The sequence below is a fragment of the Athene noctua genome, chromosome Z (genome assembly GCF_965140245.1).
Source record: "Athene noctua chromosome Z, bAthNoc1.hap1.1, whole genome shotgun sequence".
Lineage (NCBI taxonomy): Eukaryota > Metazoa > Chordata > Aves > Strigiformes > Strigidae > Athene > Athene noctua.
The window spans coordinates 43,307,472-43,325,804 of record NC_134077.1 but is presented as its reverse complement, the minus strand read 5'-3'; the positions used below and the strand labels follow the sequence as shown (position 1 = coordinate 43,325,804).

General features: G+C 43.2%; 1 protein-coding gene across 2 annotated transcripts; it reads right to left on the bottom strand.

The window, feature by feature from the left end:
- Positions 1-2,734: 2,734 nt before the first annotated feature.
- Positions 2,735-17,685, bottom strand: CHRNA6 (cholinergic receptor nicotinic alpha 6 subunit). Of its 2 annotated transcripts, XM_074932428.1 has the most exons (6): positions 17,419-17,685; positions 12,601-12,740; positions 9,923-9,967; positions 8,710-8,819; positions 7,595-8,582; positions 2,735-4,825 (listed from the first exon to the last, which is right to left on the bottom strand). In XM_074932428.1, the coding sequence occupies exons 1-6, from the start codon at positions 17,495-17,497 to the stop codon at positions 4,703-4,705; spliced, it is 1,485 nt and encodes a 494-aa protein (XP_074788529.1). In that variant the 5' UTR covers positions 17,498-17,685; the 3' UTR covers positions 2,735-4,702. The 2 variants fall into 2 exon arrangements, with proteins under 2 accessions (XP_074788529.1, XP_074788528.1); XM_074932427.1 differs by lacking the exon at positions 2,735-4,825 and having other exon boundaries at positions 6,542-8,582.
- Positions 17,686-18,333: the final 648 nt, after the last annotated feature.

Genomic DNA, 18,333 nt, shown 5'->3' with positions numbered 1-18,333 from the left:
CAGCCAGCTGTCAATCAACACCCCCAGGTCCCTCTCTGACTGGCAGCTCTCCAGCCACTCCTCCCCAAGCCTGTAGCGCTGCTGGGGGTTGTTGTGGCCCAAGGGCAGCCCCCGGCATTTGGCCTTATTGAAACTCCTCCAGTTGGCCTCAGCCCATGGCTCCAGCCTGTCCAGGTCTCTCTGCAGAGCCTCCCTACCCTCGAGCACATCAACACTCCCACCCAACTGGGTGTCATCTGCAAACTGACTGAGGGTGCACTCGATCCCCTCGTCTAGATCATCAATAAAGATGTTAAACAGGAGTGGCCCCAAAACCGAGCCCTGGGGGACACCACTCATGACCGGCTGCCAACTGGATTTAACTCCGTTCACCACAATTCTCTGGGCCCGGTCATCCAGACAGTTTTTTACCCAGTGAAGTGTGCGATTGTCCAAACCTCGAGCAGTCATTTTTGCCAGGAGAATGCTGTGGGAAACGGTGTCAAAAGCCTTGCTAAAGTCAAGGTAGACAACATCCACAGCCTTTCCCTCATCCAATAAGCAGGTCGCTCTGTCACAGAAGGAGATCATGTTTGTCAAGCAGGACCTGCCTTTCATAAACCCATGCTGACTGGGCCTGATCCCCTGGTTGTCCACTACATGACTTGTAATGGCACTCTAGATGACCTGCTCCATGACCTTCCCTGGCACCGAGGTCAGACTGACAGGTCTATAGTTTCCTGGATCCTCCTTTCTGCCTCTCTTGTAGATGGGTGTCACATTTGCCACCCTCCAGTCCAATGGGACCTCCCCAGTTAGCCATGACTTCAGGTAAATCATGGACAGCAGCTTGGCAAGCACATCTGCCAACTCTTTCAGCACCCTCGGGTGTAACCCATCTGGTCCCACAGACCTGTGTGCATCCAGGTGGTGTAGCAGGTCTCTGACCAACTCCTCTTCAACTGTGCTGACCTCAGTCTGCTTCCCCTCCCCATCTCCCAGCTCATGAGGCTGGGTGTCCAGGGAACAGCCAGTTCCACTGCTAAAGACTGAGGCAATGTAGGCGTTGAGCACCTCAGCCTTTTCCTCATCCTTAGTTACCATGTTTCCCTCTGCATCCAGTAAAGGAGGGAGATTTTCACTAATACTCCTTTTGCCGTTGATGAATTTATAGAAACACTTTTTGTTGTCTGTAACAGCTGTAGCCAGGTTGAGCTCTAGCTGTGCTTTGGTCTCCTAAAGTTCTCCCTGCATAGCTTCACTACATCTTTATAGTCTTCATGAGAGACCTGCCCCCTCTTCCAAAGGCAATAGATTCTCCTTTTGTTCTTGAGATCCAGCCAAAGGTCCCTGTTTAGCCAGGCCGGTCTCCTTCCCCGCCTGCTTGTTTCCCCGCACACGGGAACAGCCTGCTCCAGTGCCTGTAAACTTCTCTCCTGAAGTATGTCCAGCCTTCCTGGACTCCCATATCCTTCAGGGCAGCCTCCCAAGGGATTTTGTCAATCAGTCTTTTGAACAGGTTAAAGTTTGTCCTCCAGAAGTCTAAGTGGCAGTTGGCATTCACCAACAGATGAATGTGACAAACTCCTCTGGGCCTTTTAGTAGTGGGGAAAGTGGAAAAATGGTCTCCCTTGGGAAAAGAATGTAATGAGCTGGTTGAGCTGTCAAATTGCTTCTGTACTTATAAAATTAATTCAGCAATGTCATCATTCTCAAGGAGAGGAGATTTCTTGCTGCCAGTGCTACACTTATCACTAGAACATACAATAGGGATGTTGCTGATGTGGCTTTGGAGCTGATGAGGCAAGAACAGACACACCACTTTGTGTGCCTTGCGATGAACATGAGTACTTTTTCCATGGCTGTGCATGGTGTGCAACCCAACCCAGCGTCTGGGATGGCACCAGCTCCGGTTGAAACTTTTCTTGGTATTTCAGTTAGAAGGTTCCACAGCAAGACTTGGGGCAAGTAAAAAATGTCACTTTTGTGTGCGTTCTTCTATGTCAGCTCAGAGGTGAGCCCCTACTGCAGCTTTCTCCAAGGTGAGATGCTTATCACGTGTCTCCCCTCCTCTCTTTAATCAGCCAGCTACTTTCACAAAGCTGACAGGAGTATGCAGGGCTCCTGTCTTGAATGTGCCAAGCACAGCTGAAAATGGCAAAAGAAGGATCCAAAAGTTACTGGGTGGGGGGGAAGGAAGGGGAAATGGTACACTCAGAAAGAGACAGAACATTACTTTGTAAATCTTATTCTTAGGATACCAGGCTGATGAGTTAAACAGACCAAACCCAGTGTTTGAGGTCCAGGTGCAAGAGAGAGAGATGTGCAGTGTAAATGGCAAAGACAGGGAGCTGGTGCTGGGGCACTGAGCTCTCATAACTGGAGATGAAGAGTTGTAAAATTGTGAATGCTTTGACAAAAAGTCAGGGATTTTGCTAAAATCAGCTTACGGGCTGTGAGGTAGCAGCTGTCATGCCTAAGACTCCAATGCAGTACACTTCAGCCACAGTATTTTCATTGTTTGTATGGTAATAGACTACAACAGTGAATGCTGGCAGTCAGATGTCTTTCCTACAGAAATGAAGCTTTCGGGCTCAGAATGCAGCTCTCCTCTTACAAACTCCCTTCCTTTCCCCTCCTCTCCTTTCTAATTAAAGAACCAGCATAGCAAATGTCATTTAGTAGCATCTCTAAACACACTGTCATCAAGGAGTTTTCAAAAAAATACAAATTCTTCCAGAAAGTATATTCCAGGAGTGATATTTAATTGTCAGGCTGACAAAACAACCCATGCTTGTTCATACACTTGTCTGTCAGTTGGTACATAATTATGCAACACTCAGGAGGATTTTAGAAAACACGGTTTTATGACTTTATGTATTTCAACTACTGGATTAAGACAGTTATATTCTTGTCATTCCACCTTTATCTCTGACATAAACATTTATTCAGTCCTATTATCTTTATTATGGAGCATCAAAAAGTAGTAAAAGGCCAGACAGTGACCTCTGAAACTGGGAGTCATATTTTCCAAGGACTGGCGATGTCCAAAGTAGAGTTGGAAAACACTGCACTGACACTGTACAGTTAAATTTAGAGCCTCCTACAAGAGAGTACAGCTTTTTACTCTTGAAGCCATTGGCTTTAAATGGAATGGTGCCTTTTAGAGAAGAATCCTTCAGCACAAAACCAACAGGAATCTAAACAGACAAGAGACCTGAGGGTCAATTGTCCACATAGTATAGAAACCACATCAGGTGCATATCTACAAAGTGTTTAAGGATTAAGTGCACTAGGATTGGGAACTTGGTTACATAGCAGCAACTTCAGCTCCAAAGGAAGTGTCCTTTAGACAGTTACAGGTTTGCACACACAGCACTGACTCATGAGGAGCCAGCAAACAGAAAACTGTCACAGAGCTGTTTGGACCAAGATGCCCAGCTTTGCACAGGATTCATGATAGCCAGTCTTCTCCTGATGGAATGTGTGTAAACCAAGTTGGTCTTGGGTTTTAAAAAAACGGGAGAACTCAGATCAACCCAACGCTGTCAACTCAATTCTGTCTGTGATGAGTAGCTGTTCAGGGACAAACTGTTCCCTGTTGGGCTTATTTCTGAGCCTGAGAAAGCATGAGGTTTCAAAGCAGAAACTGTGGGCTGGGACCACTGTTAACCTGACAAGATAAACATGTCTTGGAAATCCTACCGGAGTTCATCAAGGTCTTGGTATTCAGTATTAGGAAGTAGAGGGAACTTTGGTCACATGCAAAGTCAAGTGGCAAACGAACTAGTTTTTAAACGTCAGAAGCATGTAGATTTCAAATGTGGATGTCTTACATGGTAACCACAGACAGTTCAGGTCTTCTCTGGTTTTCCATAGTGCATCTAGGTTATTCCTCTTTGGTGACTTCAAATGATGCTTCAAATTATGTCAGCAAGGCTGCATGCAGTGCAAAATACTAAGTTGGTTTGTCTTCAGCTATGATTAAGTATTTAAGACCTCTCTGACTTCAAACATAAATGTGAACATATGCTTTGCTAATCTGAGACCCTCATTTGTGCACCTGTATTGCAGAAGACAGGGACCCCTTATTTTAGATTGTATTGAAAATGTTACAGGGTCAAGAGATTGTTTTGATTGTACTTTTATTTTGATTGTTGGCTGCCCTGACACAAAAACACAATAAGGAGTATTGGTACAGTCAGTAGGACTGTGGTACCTCATCTAAGTGCCATATCAAAAGACCAGCTGTTGTACAAGGAGAGAAATAGAGAGGAAGTGTAAATTAACCCAAAGCTGAAGAAGAATTATGATCAGGAGAGAAAAATGAAGCGAGGTAGAGTCCTCTTTGTACAATGCACTCAGAAGTGCCTGAACTGTCCCTAATAGCCCCCTGTACTGAAATCAGTAACTTTAATCTGCTCCTGTGATCCTCAGAGTGATTATTACTGCTGATTCACTGAGGGAGAGACAGGTAGGCACTCTAAAAATCCCAGGCATTCCACCATAGAAAGACCACGTGCTCATCTCCCATTTTCAGTCCTTTTCTCATTCTGTTTTGGGTTTTTTGCTTTCCCAGAGGAATCTTCTCTCTCTTTCTCCTTTCCTCTTTGGCTGAGTGCTGAGGAGATGTGAGCAGAGGGGTTATATAATAGAAGAGAAATACAGGGGACAGTTCAAAAATGAAACAAGAATAAAAGTGAATAAAAAGGAGTGGATCAAGTTATGTATCTGCTATTAGAGGCTGGATAAAGAGCCCTGCAGTCCCAAACACACAAAGGATTATAAATACCCAGAGAAATACTCTGTCTATCACCATAGCTACGTATTTCCAATCATCTTCCACCTGCAAGAGAAAAAAAGTGAAAAGGATAAACTACATGTAATGTAACATGCAATTATGAGTAGACATTATGCTTGTGCTTTTTAACGTGAGGAAGAACTTACATGCACTCAAGGACGTTGCTTGTCATGCTTACAGTTGCTGCAGTTTTCAAGTGTCTTTAGAGGGGGCTGAATTTCTAACAGTATTTACCTCTTTTGTCTGAGAACATTCCTAGTATGCTGAATTTTTCTAAATATTCAAGTCTGTTGGCAAGCTATGGCTGTGACACTGACAAATAGGACTTGATCATGTGATGGGTGCAGAGTGGGGTGGTTTTACATCAGGCAGAACCACCACAGCTGCACATCACTAGACCCTGTCAGAGGATTTATCCTGACAGCCCACATAAGAGACAGTTTGCTATCCTGGCCTGCCTTGCCACACTACCAGTCAAGCCCCGCTGATTTCAGCAAACTGGACAGCTGGACACAGGGACCTGACTGAGGAAACCACAGTGTCATGTGCTAAGCAGGCCAGAGTGGATTCCATGTGTCTGAGACATGCCTTAGATCCACATTCAGTGAAGTTCAAGTGTCCTTCAAACTGTACCTATATACAAGGACCACTGCATCAGAAGAACATTCACTCATATAAACTAGTGACTCCTTAAAAGCTCTCTGCTGAGGGATGTTCCACTTGTTTTCCCAATTTCTTTATGCTTTTCTCCAAAAGGCTGCTGTTGTACTTCTTGTGAAAGAAAATGCAGCAAGAACTCCAGCTGCCATAGATGTTGACACAGTTTTTAAACCCTTTTATTTATGCAGGACATGATATCACCCATATGACTTTGCATGTCTGGCTGAACCAGAAGCAGCCTGCAGAACCATTGCCTTAGTGCTTGCCCGAGTAGAACCCCGATTTTTTTTCAAAAGAGGGTTTTTTCTCAAATGAAAACTCCTGTTTCCCATCCCTAGTATCTTTTGAAAGGTAAGATACAGAGCTGCTGATGCACACACCAGACTAAGAATACAATTTCATGTGGCAGGAGAGATTTGCAAAATGCACATCAGCAGAACTGGCAATGGAAGACTTATGAGCTGTATAATCAAGGCAGAATGGTATTTGGACTGCTTCATGTCAAGCCTCTTCTTTTTTGGAGTGCATGGAGAAATCAGCTGACTATGCTAGCTGAATATGGTACATAGGTAAGTTTCATGCAGCTGGTGTGGCAGTGAAAGCACGGCTAAAATGTTGGGTCCATGTAAAACATTAAGGGCATAGGTACTAAGCAAGGCTCAGATCAATCTCCATCCTCCTCTGTGCTGACAGATTCCTGTCTTTTGCTTTGGGATGGCACATATTACCCACTCATCCTACAAATTCAGTCACCAGGCCTTAACTGCAGCCCTTTAATTAAAAAGTGATGGACTTTGTTATCAGATAAACTACTGCAGGGAAGAAACAGGAAAAAAAGGTATTTTTGGGGCTGCACAGAAGTTGAATGAATTTGTGCTGATTTCAACAAAATATTCTCACAGAAAGAATACCTCTCCATATTTCCCTCACAAAGTATTTATGTTTTTCAATACAAATACAGCAGCATTTAACTTTGAAATGGATTTTTCCATCATAGAGCATCTAAAAAAATTCAAACGCAAAAGCAAACACTTCATGACAGATGAAAGATAAATGTTTAATTAGGTTTTAAATATGTTTTAAAACACAGTGTCATAGAATTCCTATTCCTTGTGAGGCCTGGGTGTGGGGAGATGTCAGATAATCTTTCTTGGAGCTGCTTTTAGTTGCTTGTGTTTACACCTGAGGACATGGCCCTGTTATTCTCTAAATTCCAACATGCATCATTTTCAATGACAGTAATCCCAGCTAGGATTAAAGATTTATAACCTCACACAACCAAATCCATTAGTTCAGGTGCCAAGTGTCACTTTTAAACCCCTCTCTCTTCTTTTTTTACTCCGTCTTTATTCATCTGTTGTCTGTTTTTATTCAGTTGTCTTCCCCCAAAACTCTTTTTTCAATGTATGTTTGTCATGGCTGAAAATAATGTATTGCTGAAGCCACAATTAGTCAAATCACAGTAAAAAAAGCAGAACACACCAGACTGAAACAAAGTACAGACAAAAGCATTCTGAAAGGAGTATCTTTACCAGATTTATCACTGGCTGAAGATAGTTCTCCAGATTAACTAGTGCACTGCTAGACAAGCCCTGTTTCTTAAAGAGCTGTTCCCAGATTTGCTTGTTCCATTACTAACACAGGAAAGAACTCTGCTTGACAAACAGCACACAATATTAAGGTATCACTGCTCACCAGGGCTAAGCAGTGGGTGAGCAGTGGAAGAGGGTTGCGTCTGAGGAACTGAAGAAGGTTGGAACACACCTTCAAAGGTCCTGTTTAGTCTAGCCCTTGGCCTATGGCAGGACCAACTCTGCCTGAACCATTGCTGGTCAAAGTTCACACCTCACAGCTCTAACAGGCTGATGTTTCCCTTAACTTCCTTTGAAGGGTGAGCCTCATGTCTAGTCTAAAACTGTCCTGCTGCTGAAATTATCCAGTGGGGATAACAGAAGAACAGATGAGATTGCTTTTCTTGTTCCATCCCCAATGAATGATTGATTTATCTTTCCCCTTTCTGTAGGAAAATTTGACCCATTCACAGCTCTCAAAATTTTCTTCTCTAAACCCAACAACTCCAGTTCCTCCAGGCTGCCCTCCTAGATTATGCTGGAAGTGTGGCCCCATGCCCAGCTGGGTGGTTGTTTCCCTTACCTCTTTGGTTTCATTTTGAGACATCATATTCTCTGCGATGAACTGAACACTGCTAATGACATCATTCACTTCTTGAGAGTATTCCATGGGCTCTGCCATCCATTTCAGTGACTGACAGCTCAGATGTCTTCTTTTGGTGGTATTGAGTTCAGTCGCCCTATCACAGCAACTGCATCGCTGCTCCCTGTGTAATTTGCTATCTTTGTGTTTGCTGTGCTTTAACTTGCCTGACATATTGGCTGGTCCTTTCTTGTTTTTTCTGGAGATGTTTTTTGTCTGCTGTTCTACTGGCCTCTGCATCAACAGGACTTTGGGGAGCAGGCTAAGAAAGACAGTTTTTACCCATTTAGGCATTGTGTGTGTGGTTGGAGTTCTGTAATGTATATTCAGAACAAACACCGTGATTACAATTGACAGAGTCACAAATATCATAGTAAAGAGTAAGTATTCACCTACAAGGGGAATTACTAAAGAGGTGGATGGGATTGTTTCTGTGATAACGAGTAAAAATACAGTCAAAGAAAGGAGCACAGAGATGCAAAGAGTCACTTTCTCACCACAGTCAGATGGCAGGTAAAAAACTAACACAGTCAGGAATGAGATGAAGAGACAGGGAATGATCAGATTTATGGTGTAAAACATTGGCAGCCTTCGAATATAAAAGGAATATGTTATGTCTGTGTAGATTTCTTCACAGCAGTTATATTTGATGTCATGTTTGTAGCCAGAAGCATCAACTATTTCCCATTCACTATTTTCCCAAAAGTCATTCATATCTACTTTGGATCCAATGATCAGAAGATCAATTTTGGCTTTGTCATAGGTCCATGAGCCAAACTTCAGTGAGCAGTTCTGATGATCAAAGGGGAAGAAGGTAATATCCATAGGACAGGAGCTTTTAAAAATAGCTGGTGGGGTCCAGGTGATCATTCCATCATAGCGAAGCAGGGCTTTGGTCTTGCCTTCAACTTGAAAATCTCCCACAGCACTAGAAAGACAAATGAGGCAAATAAAATAAAATTTAAATTAAATTATTTAAATTAAAATATCGTTCATGGGCACTGCAAGAGGATACTTTTGTGAGAAAGGGTAAAATAGAAAAGTGTTCATCATACTTATTATACAAGACAATATCTGGTTTCCAAATTTTATCTGCCGGTACCCGAACAAATTCAATGCCATCATATTCTCTGGGATCCCATTGCAATTTGTAGTCATTCCAAATCTGAAAGAAGACGGGACAAATATTTTAAAACCTTGTATTATCAGCAAATATCTGCTTTTCAGATATTTTTGTAAAATGACAGGCTATGACAAAGACTGAAAGTGCAGCATGTGTAGAAGGGGACAATAGTCCAAAAGACAACAAGGCCATGACCTGGAGAATCACTGGACATATATGAATACTGCTCACATTGATCTGCTACCCCCTCCTCTGTGAGGGGATGGGATGACAATTGTTAGCCATTGCTGATATGCTGAGATCTCTCCTCCGTCTTGCTACATCAATACAGACCCCTACCTGTGCAAGGTTACCTCCCCAGTGCAGAGAGGGAATACAGGCCTTGCTGCTGCTGTCATGAGAGTGCACACTGCAGGTTAAAGGAGGCCAGCATCAAAGGCAACCAGCATCCTAATGAGAAAGGAGGTACACTAACAGGCAGTTGCTGCCAGGGGACGTTATTGGTTCCACAGTGGTAGTGAATTACCAAGTTAGGGTCAGACAGCTCTTGCATTGCTGTCTAATGCCCTATCATGGGGCCATGCTCCATGCTCTGAGAGCCTGCCCTGAACATCCTGATCGTAAGTATGGTATATTTTACAGAAAGCTTTGTGTGGAGCACACTCAGTGCCTGAAGGAAGCTGGTTTTGATGGAAGTTGGCTTGTTTTTCTCAGCAGTTTAGGTCCTTTAAGGATCTTTGTCTATGCACAAACACTAAAATCATCAGGAAAAATGGAGGCATGTTCCTTTTGCTAATAAATGTTTTGGTTGGAATCTTCAATATGGAGATGACCTAGGACTGCAGAGTTGAATACTTGATCACTCTTTAATGGGTACATCCAGCTACATTTACCAGATAAACCAATGATCATGAAGTTGGAGGAGAATATACCACACAGGAAAGATGGGAGATTAACTTCTTGGAAATAAGAATAAAGAAATTACGTTTCCAAATGTGGCTTTGGTTAATGGAGCTTTTCTTTATTCATACCTTTAAAATCCTTGTGGTGAGCCAAGCACTTATTCTATAGATGGAGCTCACAAGGTAACACACATTTCATCATATCAACACAAAATGCATGAGAAATGCAATGCAGTCACTTACATGTCTTAGCCACAAATTTGTTTCCATAATCTGATTGACTTCATCCTAGAAAGAAAAACAGGCATGCACATCTTCAAAAATCAGTTACAGTATCCTGAAATGGCCACAAACTTATTCTGATAGAAATGGAAACTAGAATACCACATTAAGAGACACCAGAATTTTTTTCTGGCTCTTTTCAGGGGACTTAACACACTGTGCACAATCATGTGTAAGTCTACTGAAAACATTTTAAAGCTCTACTGAAAAATTATCCCCCCAAAATATCAGACATACAAAGCACTGCACTGTTTTGCCAGGGGCCTGTGTACCTGCAGACCTCAAAACTTACAATTGCTCTGACCAGTACCAGAGGAATAAGGTTCTGCTGGTGGCTATGTATTTTGTTGGATTCAGTGTTTAAAACCTCTGTTTACATAGTACAGTACTGCTCAAGATTCAAGGAAAATCGCATCTGTACCATAATGTTCTTGCATTTCTATGCAAATTAAGTTGCTGTTGTACTGAGACCTTCCTTTTACAGACAAGTATTGCTATTGCCAATCAGCAATGAATCAGGAAGGGGCTGCAAGAGACACCAGAAAAAAATATTGGATCCTGTTCTAATGAGCCTTCAGTCTAAAAGTATTCAAAACGATTCAGATTACATATATTTATGAATGCAGGCTGACATTCACAATGAAAATATCTGCAAGAATATTGCTTTGGGTAGTTCTTAGTTTTTAAGAATGTGGACTCAAAAAAAAAAAAAAGTGATATTTACAAACCAAAGGTAAACAATGTTGGAGATGTATTTTCAGCATTGCATATTGAAGGTTAAACACAAAGACCATTTTGAAAGGCCTGTAGGGTACCTATCTATCGGTTAAACTATTTAAGTTCTTGTAAAAATAATTACTTTTTCTTGAGAAAATTCAACTGATTTACTTATGATGTTCCTTTTTTCTCCAAAGACAGCACTGGGAGTCAGGGACTGCATTGTGAGACAGAACTGCTGAAACCTGCCAAGCTATCTGTAACATAGAAACAAATAATTTGACAAAGGAACTCCCAAAAGTGACAACTGCCATCACCATGAGGATTTAAAATGCTTTTATTTATAATCTCAGATAATTTAGCTCCCCAGCTGTTGTTGAATGTTCATCCTCACTGTTTGCTTGTCACTTCATTATGGATTCAACTAGGTACCTCAGAACCAAAACTCAGTCTCTGTTCTGTGGATATTGTTTCACTGATCAGGCTTCAGCAAGGGGTTTAGATCAGGTCTTGCTTCTTCCACAGTCCCTCTGCCCTGCCCAGCAGGTCTGCCACCTCAGACACACTCACCCTTATATACAGTACCCCCCAGAACACACAACATTCATCCCCAGCTCCATGCTTTAAAACACCACCCTGCAAGTTTCACATCTCTTACATTATTCTGAAACAGACTGAAAAAGCATGCAAACCCCCAAGATTTTTATCTCTCAAGACCACTGGGAAATGACACTAGCCCCAGAACTAGAACTAGACTGCATGTTTGTTCTGCTGCTTAAGGATACCAATTAAACTCAGACACCAGAGTGAAAACAGCAGGTGTATTTTACTAGTGATAACAGTGTAATACAGAAAACATGCAGTAAGAAAAAGCAGAATAGTGCACTTAAAGCAGCAAACAGGAAAAAAACAGGGTAATGCATTAAATCATTACTACACGAGGGAGAGAATGGAGATTAATATATCACCACTTGCACACGTTACCATCACCCAGACCCGCAGTGGCTGGGCAGCCCCGGTTACAGCGAGGGTTTGGAGAGCCTGTCCCGGCAAGGGGGAAAACCTATCGGTGTGTCCACCCATGGGTGAGGCTTCCAAAGTCGCTGCAAACAGGCCCATCCTTATATACCAGAGATTGACAGGCCAGAATAGCTGGCACCGTTGTTTTGAGCGGAAAATTTCTGGTTTCATCCTCCTGTTGGATTCCACCCACAGCCTGGCCAGGGCTTGGGGGGGAAAACAAGGGAGTTTCTAACAAGGCCAGATGCTTGGGTTCTCAGCCTTGAACAAGGCTGAACAAGGGAAGTTGGGTACATTCTCTCCTCACTACTGATTCTATTTTGTCTAAGCTGCATCTTTCACTAGTGAGTTTACATACTTTGTTAATGATTACACACTAAACAGCTTCGGCTTGGGGCCTGTTGTTCAGGCTTCAGTATTTCAATGCTTTAGCACTTTTTACATCAGCATAAGTGGTTTGTTATAACTTAGTACAATACCTACTAGCACAATGGTTTTCAGTTATAAAATATACAGAATTCATCTATAGGTCACCTCTGGCTTGGGCCAGTTGTCCAAGCCTTAGCACTTCAATGTTACACAATGTAGACACAACCAGGTATCTCTGGAGTGGGCTTAGCACTGTGGAGAGTGGGCTTGAACATTTGGTACTGCTGCTATGGGTGCCAGAGTGCAGAGTAAGCAAACAAATCTGTGTACTTTGACAGCTCATTTGAGCAACTGGAGTGACTTGGCTGACAGGAAGAACAGCAAAGGTTTCGGCATGTACACATATGCACACATGACAACATCAGCTATGAGAGCTGTAGGTGCAACCATGATAATTATGTCTACTTCTTTAGCAATTTGTGTGTGTTTCCAACCATTCCCAAACCTCAGCAGTATTCTGTAATGAGTCTTACCACATTAGTTAGCTGGGTAATGGCCACTTCAAAATACACTGTGACAGGATCAGACACATTTTCCACTGGCCTGATGAACTGGTTGTACTGGGAGAAGAGCCTGTGAAATAACCGTTCCTCTGATTCACAGGCTGTGGTATCTGTGTTGGTAAAGATAAAGAACAGCTACATCAGAGGTAGGGAAGAGGGAAAGAAGGTGATGGACAACATACTAGTTCATGCTGTATTTCTGGATCCCATGCTTGTCACCATGTATCAAGGCACAGGAGCACAGAAAGGAGAGGGCTGCCAGTATGCTGTCAGTTGAAAGTCTTCTCCTCCAGGATGTTGCCCACTGCTCCTTGTCTTCTCAAGGTGTATGGCAATAGCCTGAATGGAAATGTCTCCTAAACTGGATCCCGCCTACGGGACTCCATTTGGGCCACCCTGATGATGAGGGGAAAAAGTTAGTAACTAATCTGTACCTTTAAGACTCTGATGCCCTTTCGCCCACCTAGCTGCAGAGAACCGATAAAAACAGCAGGTCCTTGAAGATAAACCTGCCTAGAAGAAGCACACAGCTCAGCAGAGACGAGGTCAGAGGTTTACCAGTGAGGAAGACTTTGAGTCTTGATCAAACGATCATCAGAGAACACCCAAGGACCACCACCACATTTTACAGAGCATACACGGTTGTGTGTGTGGGAAACTATGTAAATGATTTCTGGGAAACTACTTGAATACTCTCAGAAAACTCATGCATATGTATGTATACTATCTATATAGCCTGAGGTTTTTTTAACTCTTTTCTCTGTGTGTGTGTGTGTATGTGCGCCTTAGGAGGAGAGATCCCACACACACTCAGTGCCGTAATAAAGGAATACCTGCTTAATAATTCCGGTTATTGAGTATTCACTACATCAGTGAGATTAGACTGAAGTAGAATAAGGTGGTGTGAAGTAGAAAAAGAAATACAGTTGATTTCATCGCTGAGATTTTTATGGTAAAACTGAGAGTTTATGAAAAGCATAGATATTTACTCGGAAATTAAAAGCTTGAGGCAGCAACTACGGGATCAAAATCTATGTCACAGAATCACAGATTCATCAAGGTTGGAAAAGACCTTGACGATCATCTAGTCCAACCATTAACCTGACAGTTCCCAACTACACCAGATCCCTCAGCGCTATGTCAATCCGACTCTTGAACACCTCCAGGGATGGGGACTCCACCACCTCCCTGGGCAGCCCATTCCAACGCCCAACAACCCCGTCTGGAAAAAAACGCTTCCTGATATCCAGTCTAAACCTTCCCTGGTGCAACTTGAGGCCATTCCCTCTTGTCCTATTGATTGTTACTTGGGTAAAGAGGCTCATTCCCAGCTCTCTGCAACCTCCTTTCAGGTAGCTGTAGAGGGTGATGAGGTCTCCCCTCAGCCTCCTCTTCTCCAGACTGAACAACCCCAGTTCCCTCAGCCGCTCCCCGTACGACCTGTGCTCCAGACCCTGCACCAGCTCCGTTGCCCTTCTCTGGACACGCTCGAGTCATTCAATGTCCTTTTTGTAGTGAGGGGCCCAACACTGAACACAGGAATCGAGGGGCGGCCTCACCAGTGCCGAGTACAGGGGTAAGATCCCTTCCCTGTCCCTGCTGGCCACGCTATTGCTGACACAAGCCAGGATGCCATTGGCCTTCTTGGCCACCTGGGCACACTGCTGGCTCCTGTTCAGCCGGCTGTCAATCAGCACCCCCAGGTCCCTCTCTGACTGGCAGCTCTCCAGCCACTCCTCCCCAAGCCTGTAGCGCTGCTGGGGGTTGCTGTGGCCCAAGGGCAGCCCCCGGCATTTGGCCTTATGGAAACTCCTCCAGCTGGCCTCAGCCCATGGCTCCAGCCTGTCCAGGTCTCTCTGCAGAGCCTCCCTACCCTCGAGCAGATCAACACTCCCACCCAACTGGGTGTCATCTGCAAACTCACTGAGGGTGCACTCGATCCCCTTGTCTAGATCATCAATAAAGATGTTAAACAGGAGTGGCCCCAAAACCGAGCCCTGGGGACACCACTCGTGACCGGCCGCCAACTGGATTTAACTCCGTTCACCACCACTCTCTGGGCCCGACCATCCAGACAGTTTTTTATCCAGCGAAGCTTGTGCCCATGCAAGCCACGAGCAGCCAGTTTTGCCAGGAGAATGCTGTGGGAAACGGTGTCAAAGGCCTCACTAAAGTCAAGGTAAACAATATCCATAGCCTTTCCCTCATCCAATAAGCAGGTCACTCTGTCGTAGAAGGAGATCAGGTTTGTCAGGCAGGACCTGCCTTTCATAAACCCATGCTGACTGGGCCTGAGCATCTGGTTGTCACACATGTGTTGTGTGATGGTACTCAGGATGAGCTGCTCCATCAGCTTCCCGGGTACTGAAGTCAAGCTGACAGACCTGTAATTTCCCAGATCATCCTTCTGACCCTTCTTATATCTGGGTGTCACACTGGCCAATTTCCAATCTGTTGGGACCTCCCCGGTCAGCCAGGACTGCAGGTAAATGATGGAAAGTGGCTTGGCGAGCACCCCAGCCAGCTCCTTCAGCACCCTCGGGTGTATCCCATCTGGTTCCATAGACTTGTGTGTGTCTGTGTGATGCAGCAGGTCACTGACTGTCTCCTCCTGGACTGCAGGGGGGTCGTTCTCCCAGTCTCTGTCTTCTGGCTGTGGAGGCTGGATTCCCTCAGTACAACCAGTCTTGTTATTAAAGACTGAGGCAAAGAAGGCATTAAGCACCTCAGCCTTCTCCTCATCACTTGTTACCATATTTCTTCCTGCACCTAGCAGGGGATGGAGGCTCTCCCTGGACTTTCTTTTGCTACTGACATACTTCTGGAAACATTTCTTGTTGTCCTTGATTGCTGAAGCCACATTAATTTCTAGCTGGTCTTTAGTCCTCCTGATGTCAAGGACTCTACGTGACTATAATAATACCTCATAGTCTTAAAAACTGTGACTACATTTTATCCTCATATTTGTTATTCCAGGTCTTTAGATAACACAGTTGTGCTCTTAAGGGAGTTAATTAACTTCAATGAGAAAAAAATGTTTAAATATTAGAATTTCTTCTAGAATAGCATGCATCTTTGTAATACAGAGCACTTCTTTGGGAATAGTAGATCATTGATATAAACTCCAGACTGAATAGCTTAGTGAGAGTAAGGTATATGACAGACACTGAGCTGTCCCACTGCAGTCAAGAAGAATGCTCTTTATCTGTTACATACAGCCCAAACCTGAAATAGTTACTTCCACAGTGCTAAAGGCTACAGACTTTGATTTCAAATGGAGCTATTAAATCATGTGGACTGTGGCAACATCAGCTCAGAATAATATTTTTCTTGAATAACTTTGTTATTTCAATGCATTACTATAATTCAGCACTTAAATTCAAAATACTTTATAAGGCAGAGATTTAGAACTTTCTCCTCATATTGAGCACAGCCATGTTACCAAAGCTATATGATGATGCCAAAGATACTACTGATACAACTGAGGAAAAACTAGTTTTTCAGACACATGGTTATAAATTTTTGTGTTAGTCCCAGCCTGCACTAGGACATGTCAGGAAAGCAATCATGGTAAGACTTTATGACTCAATTATTAAACACAGAAGGGGTATGTGTCAGGCAGCGTGGTCTCTGGCACAGCATAAGACATGAATTTGAAATTTACATTTCCTTCAGTGAACACAAGGGCCTGTGCTGGCACAGCTGTCCTACAAGAAGATGTTTAGTCTCAGCATACTGCACTTCTTTCATGCTCAGGCCATCTTTACCCTGTTTGAAAAGAAATATTACATTTCTATTTCTAAGGTGAGACAAAGCATACTCAGATTCGGGGGAGTATCACAATTAAATGCTAAAATGTTGGTTACCAGTGACTTACATGTATGAAAGAAAATTCTAGTAAAACTTCCATGACTACATGTTTTGTTTCATCCTTTTAGCATCACGAGAGCAGACATATGAAAGTCTGTAAAGTCTGGATGTTTGTATACCATGTATTGTGCCATTCAAAAATACTTTTCAGATTTCATCGTCATCATCATCCATCACACTGTGACTAGAAGTACCCTACTTTGGGAACATGAATTTCTTACCAAAGTCTCATGAATAAAGCCGGTGAGTCTAAAATCATGTTTATTTGAAAATTTCCTACTGGCTTCTTAACAGACACACGGTTTAAAATAAAATAACAGAAACAGACACGTATTTAGGCCTTTCATCTTTATACATCAGTTACAGATTCTCATCTTAATGGTGCTGCTTTAAGACAATGCTTTATGGACTGCTGATACAAGCACTGTACTTCACACATGTCTTGGTCATCAAGCAGAAGTGAGACTTTCAAAAAAGATGTAGTGTCTTAAGCGCAAAAATCCTGCTGAACCTCAGTGAGACATGAATGGAAATCACACCAGCATATTTAAGCATAGATCACAAACAACAGTGAACAAAAACACGGCAAGTTCTCACTTTTGAAGTGTATTGAACAAGCACATCTTTAGCCTGCATTATTTAAACAATTGCAAAATTCAAGCACCAAATTAAATTACTAGAGCTCCTATTTAATTTTCATTCTTTGCTAGACACAGTTCCTCAGTTATCAAACCAAAACTAAAGGTTTTATGTAAGAAAAATAGCATTGCTTTAGCTCTCTTAATATACTGTTGAAACATTACAGATTTCTGCCTAGAAATTGCTCGTAGAAGCTTTAAACTGAATTCATTCCAGGAAAAGGGAAGCAGAGACAGTGACCAGAAAATATTTTAGAGACTAGTATCAAAGACAGCCTACCTTTAATGAAGGATGTGAACACGAATGCCCACACACAGAAAGCAGGGTAACACCAACATAGCCACCTCTCAGGATGCATTGCTAGCAGCAGAATAGAGCTTCCTTTTGAGGTTTGGGGAAAGAAACATAAGGCAAGAATTCATACAACCCCCCTGGACGGCAAGTAGGTGGCACAAAGATGGATTTCAGTTTTGCATCTGCGGCAAACTCTGCAGTCTGCTGAGCTGAGCAAACGCTTGCAGAGTTGCTTCCACGATCACCAGGTGAGCAGAGTTTATGCTGTGCAGAGTCGGCCAGCATTTTATCAGGTGACTGTACATTTCCAGTCACATGCACCGTTGCCTCTAGGGAAATGTTTACGAGTGCAGGAGAGAGTGGGAAGGCAAGACACGGGGTAGCCAGAGGGAGCTTGCTGGGAGGAACTCAGTCCTCCACCCACTGGTTAAGGAGCACATCCAAAAGCCCCTGCTTTAGCTGTTGCCTAGTGGTCCCCTGAGTGAGTCCAGCTGAATGTGCAGAAAGGAAACAACTTCAGTTTATTGGCTGAGGACTAATTCTGCAGCAGGAGAAAGGGATGCTATATGGTTTTAACACCTCTACCAGAAACCACCTGAACTTTGAAATAAGCATAGCATCATGATACTATTCTTGACAGTATTCTGAGTGAATAAATCTAAGGAAAGTAGATTTATTACTGCTGTCTAACAGGAACAAGTAAGCATGGTAAATTCTTTCCTGCAGACAAGTCAGCTCACAATACCAATTCTCTCATTTTTTTGTGTGCAGTGACTCCTGTGCAGCATTCTGCTAGTGTGGAATTGGAGTAGTAGAAAAGGAAAAACACCAAGCGCTGTTATGGAAGTACCTAACAGGCCATGTTCACTCAGAGAGTGTTAATCACAGAAATGTGATTAA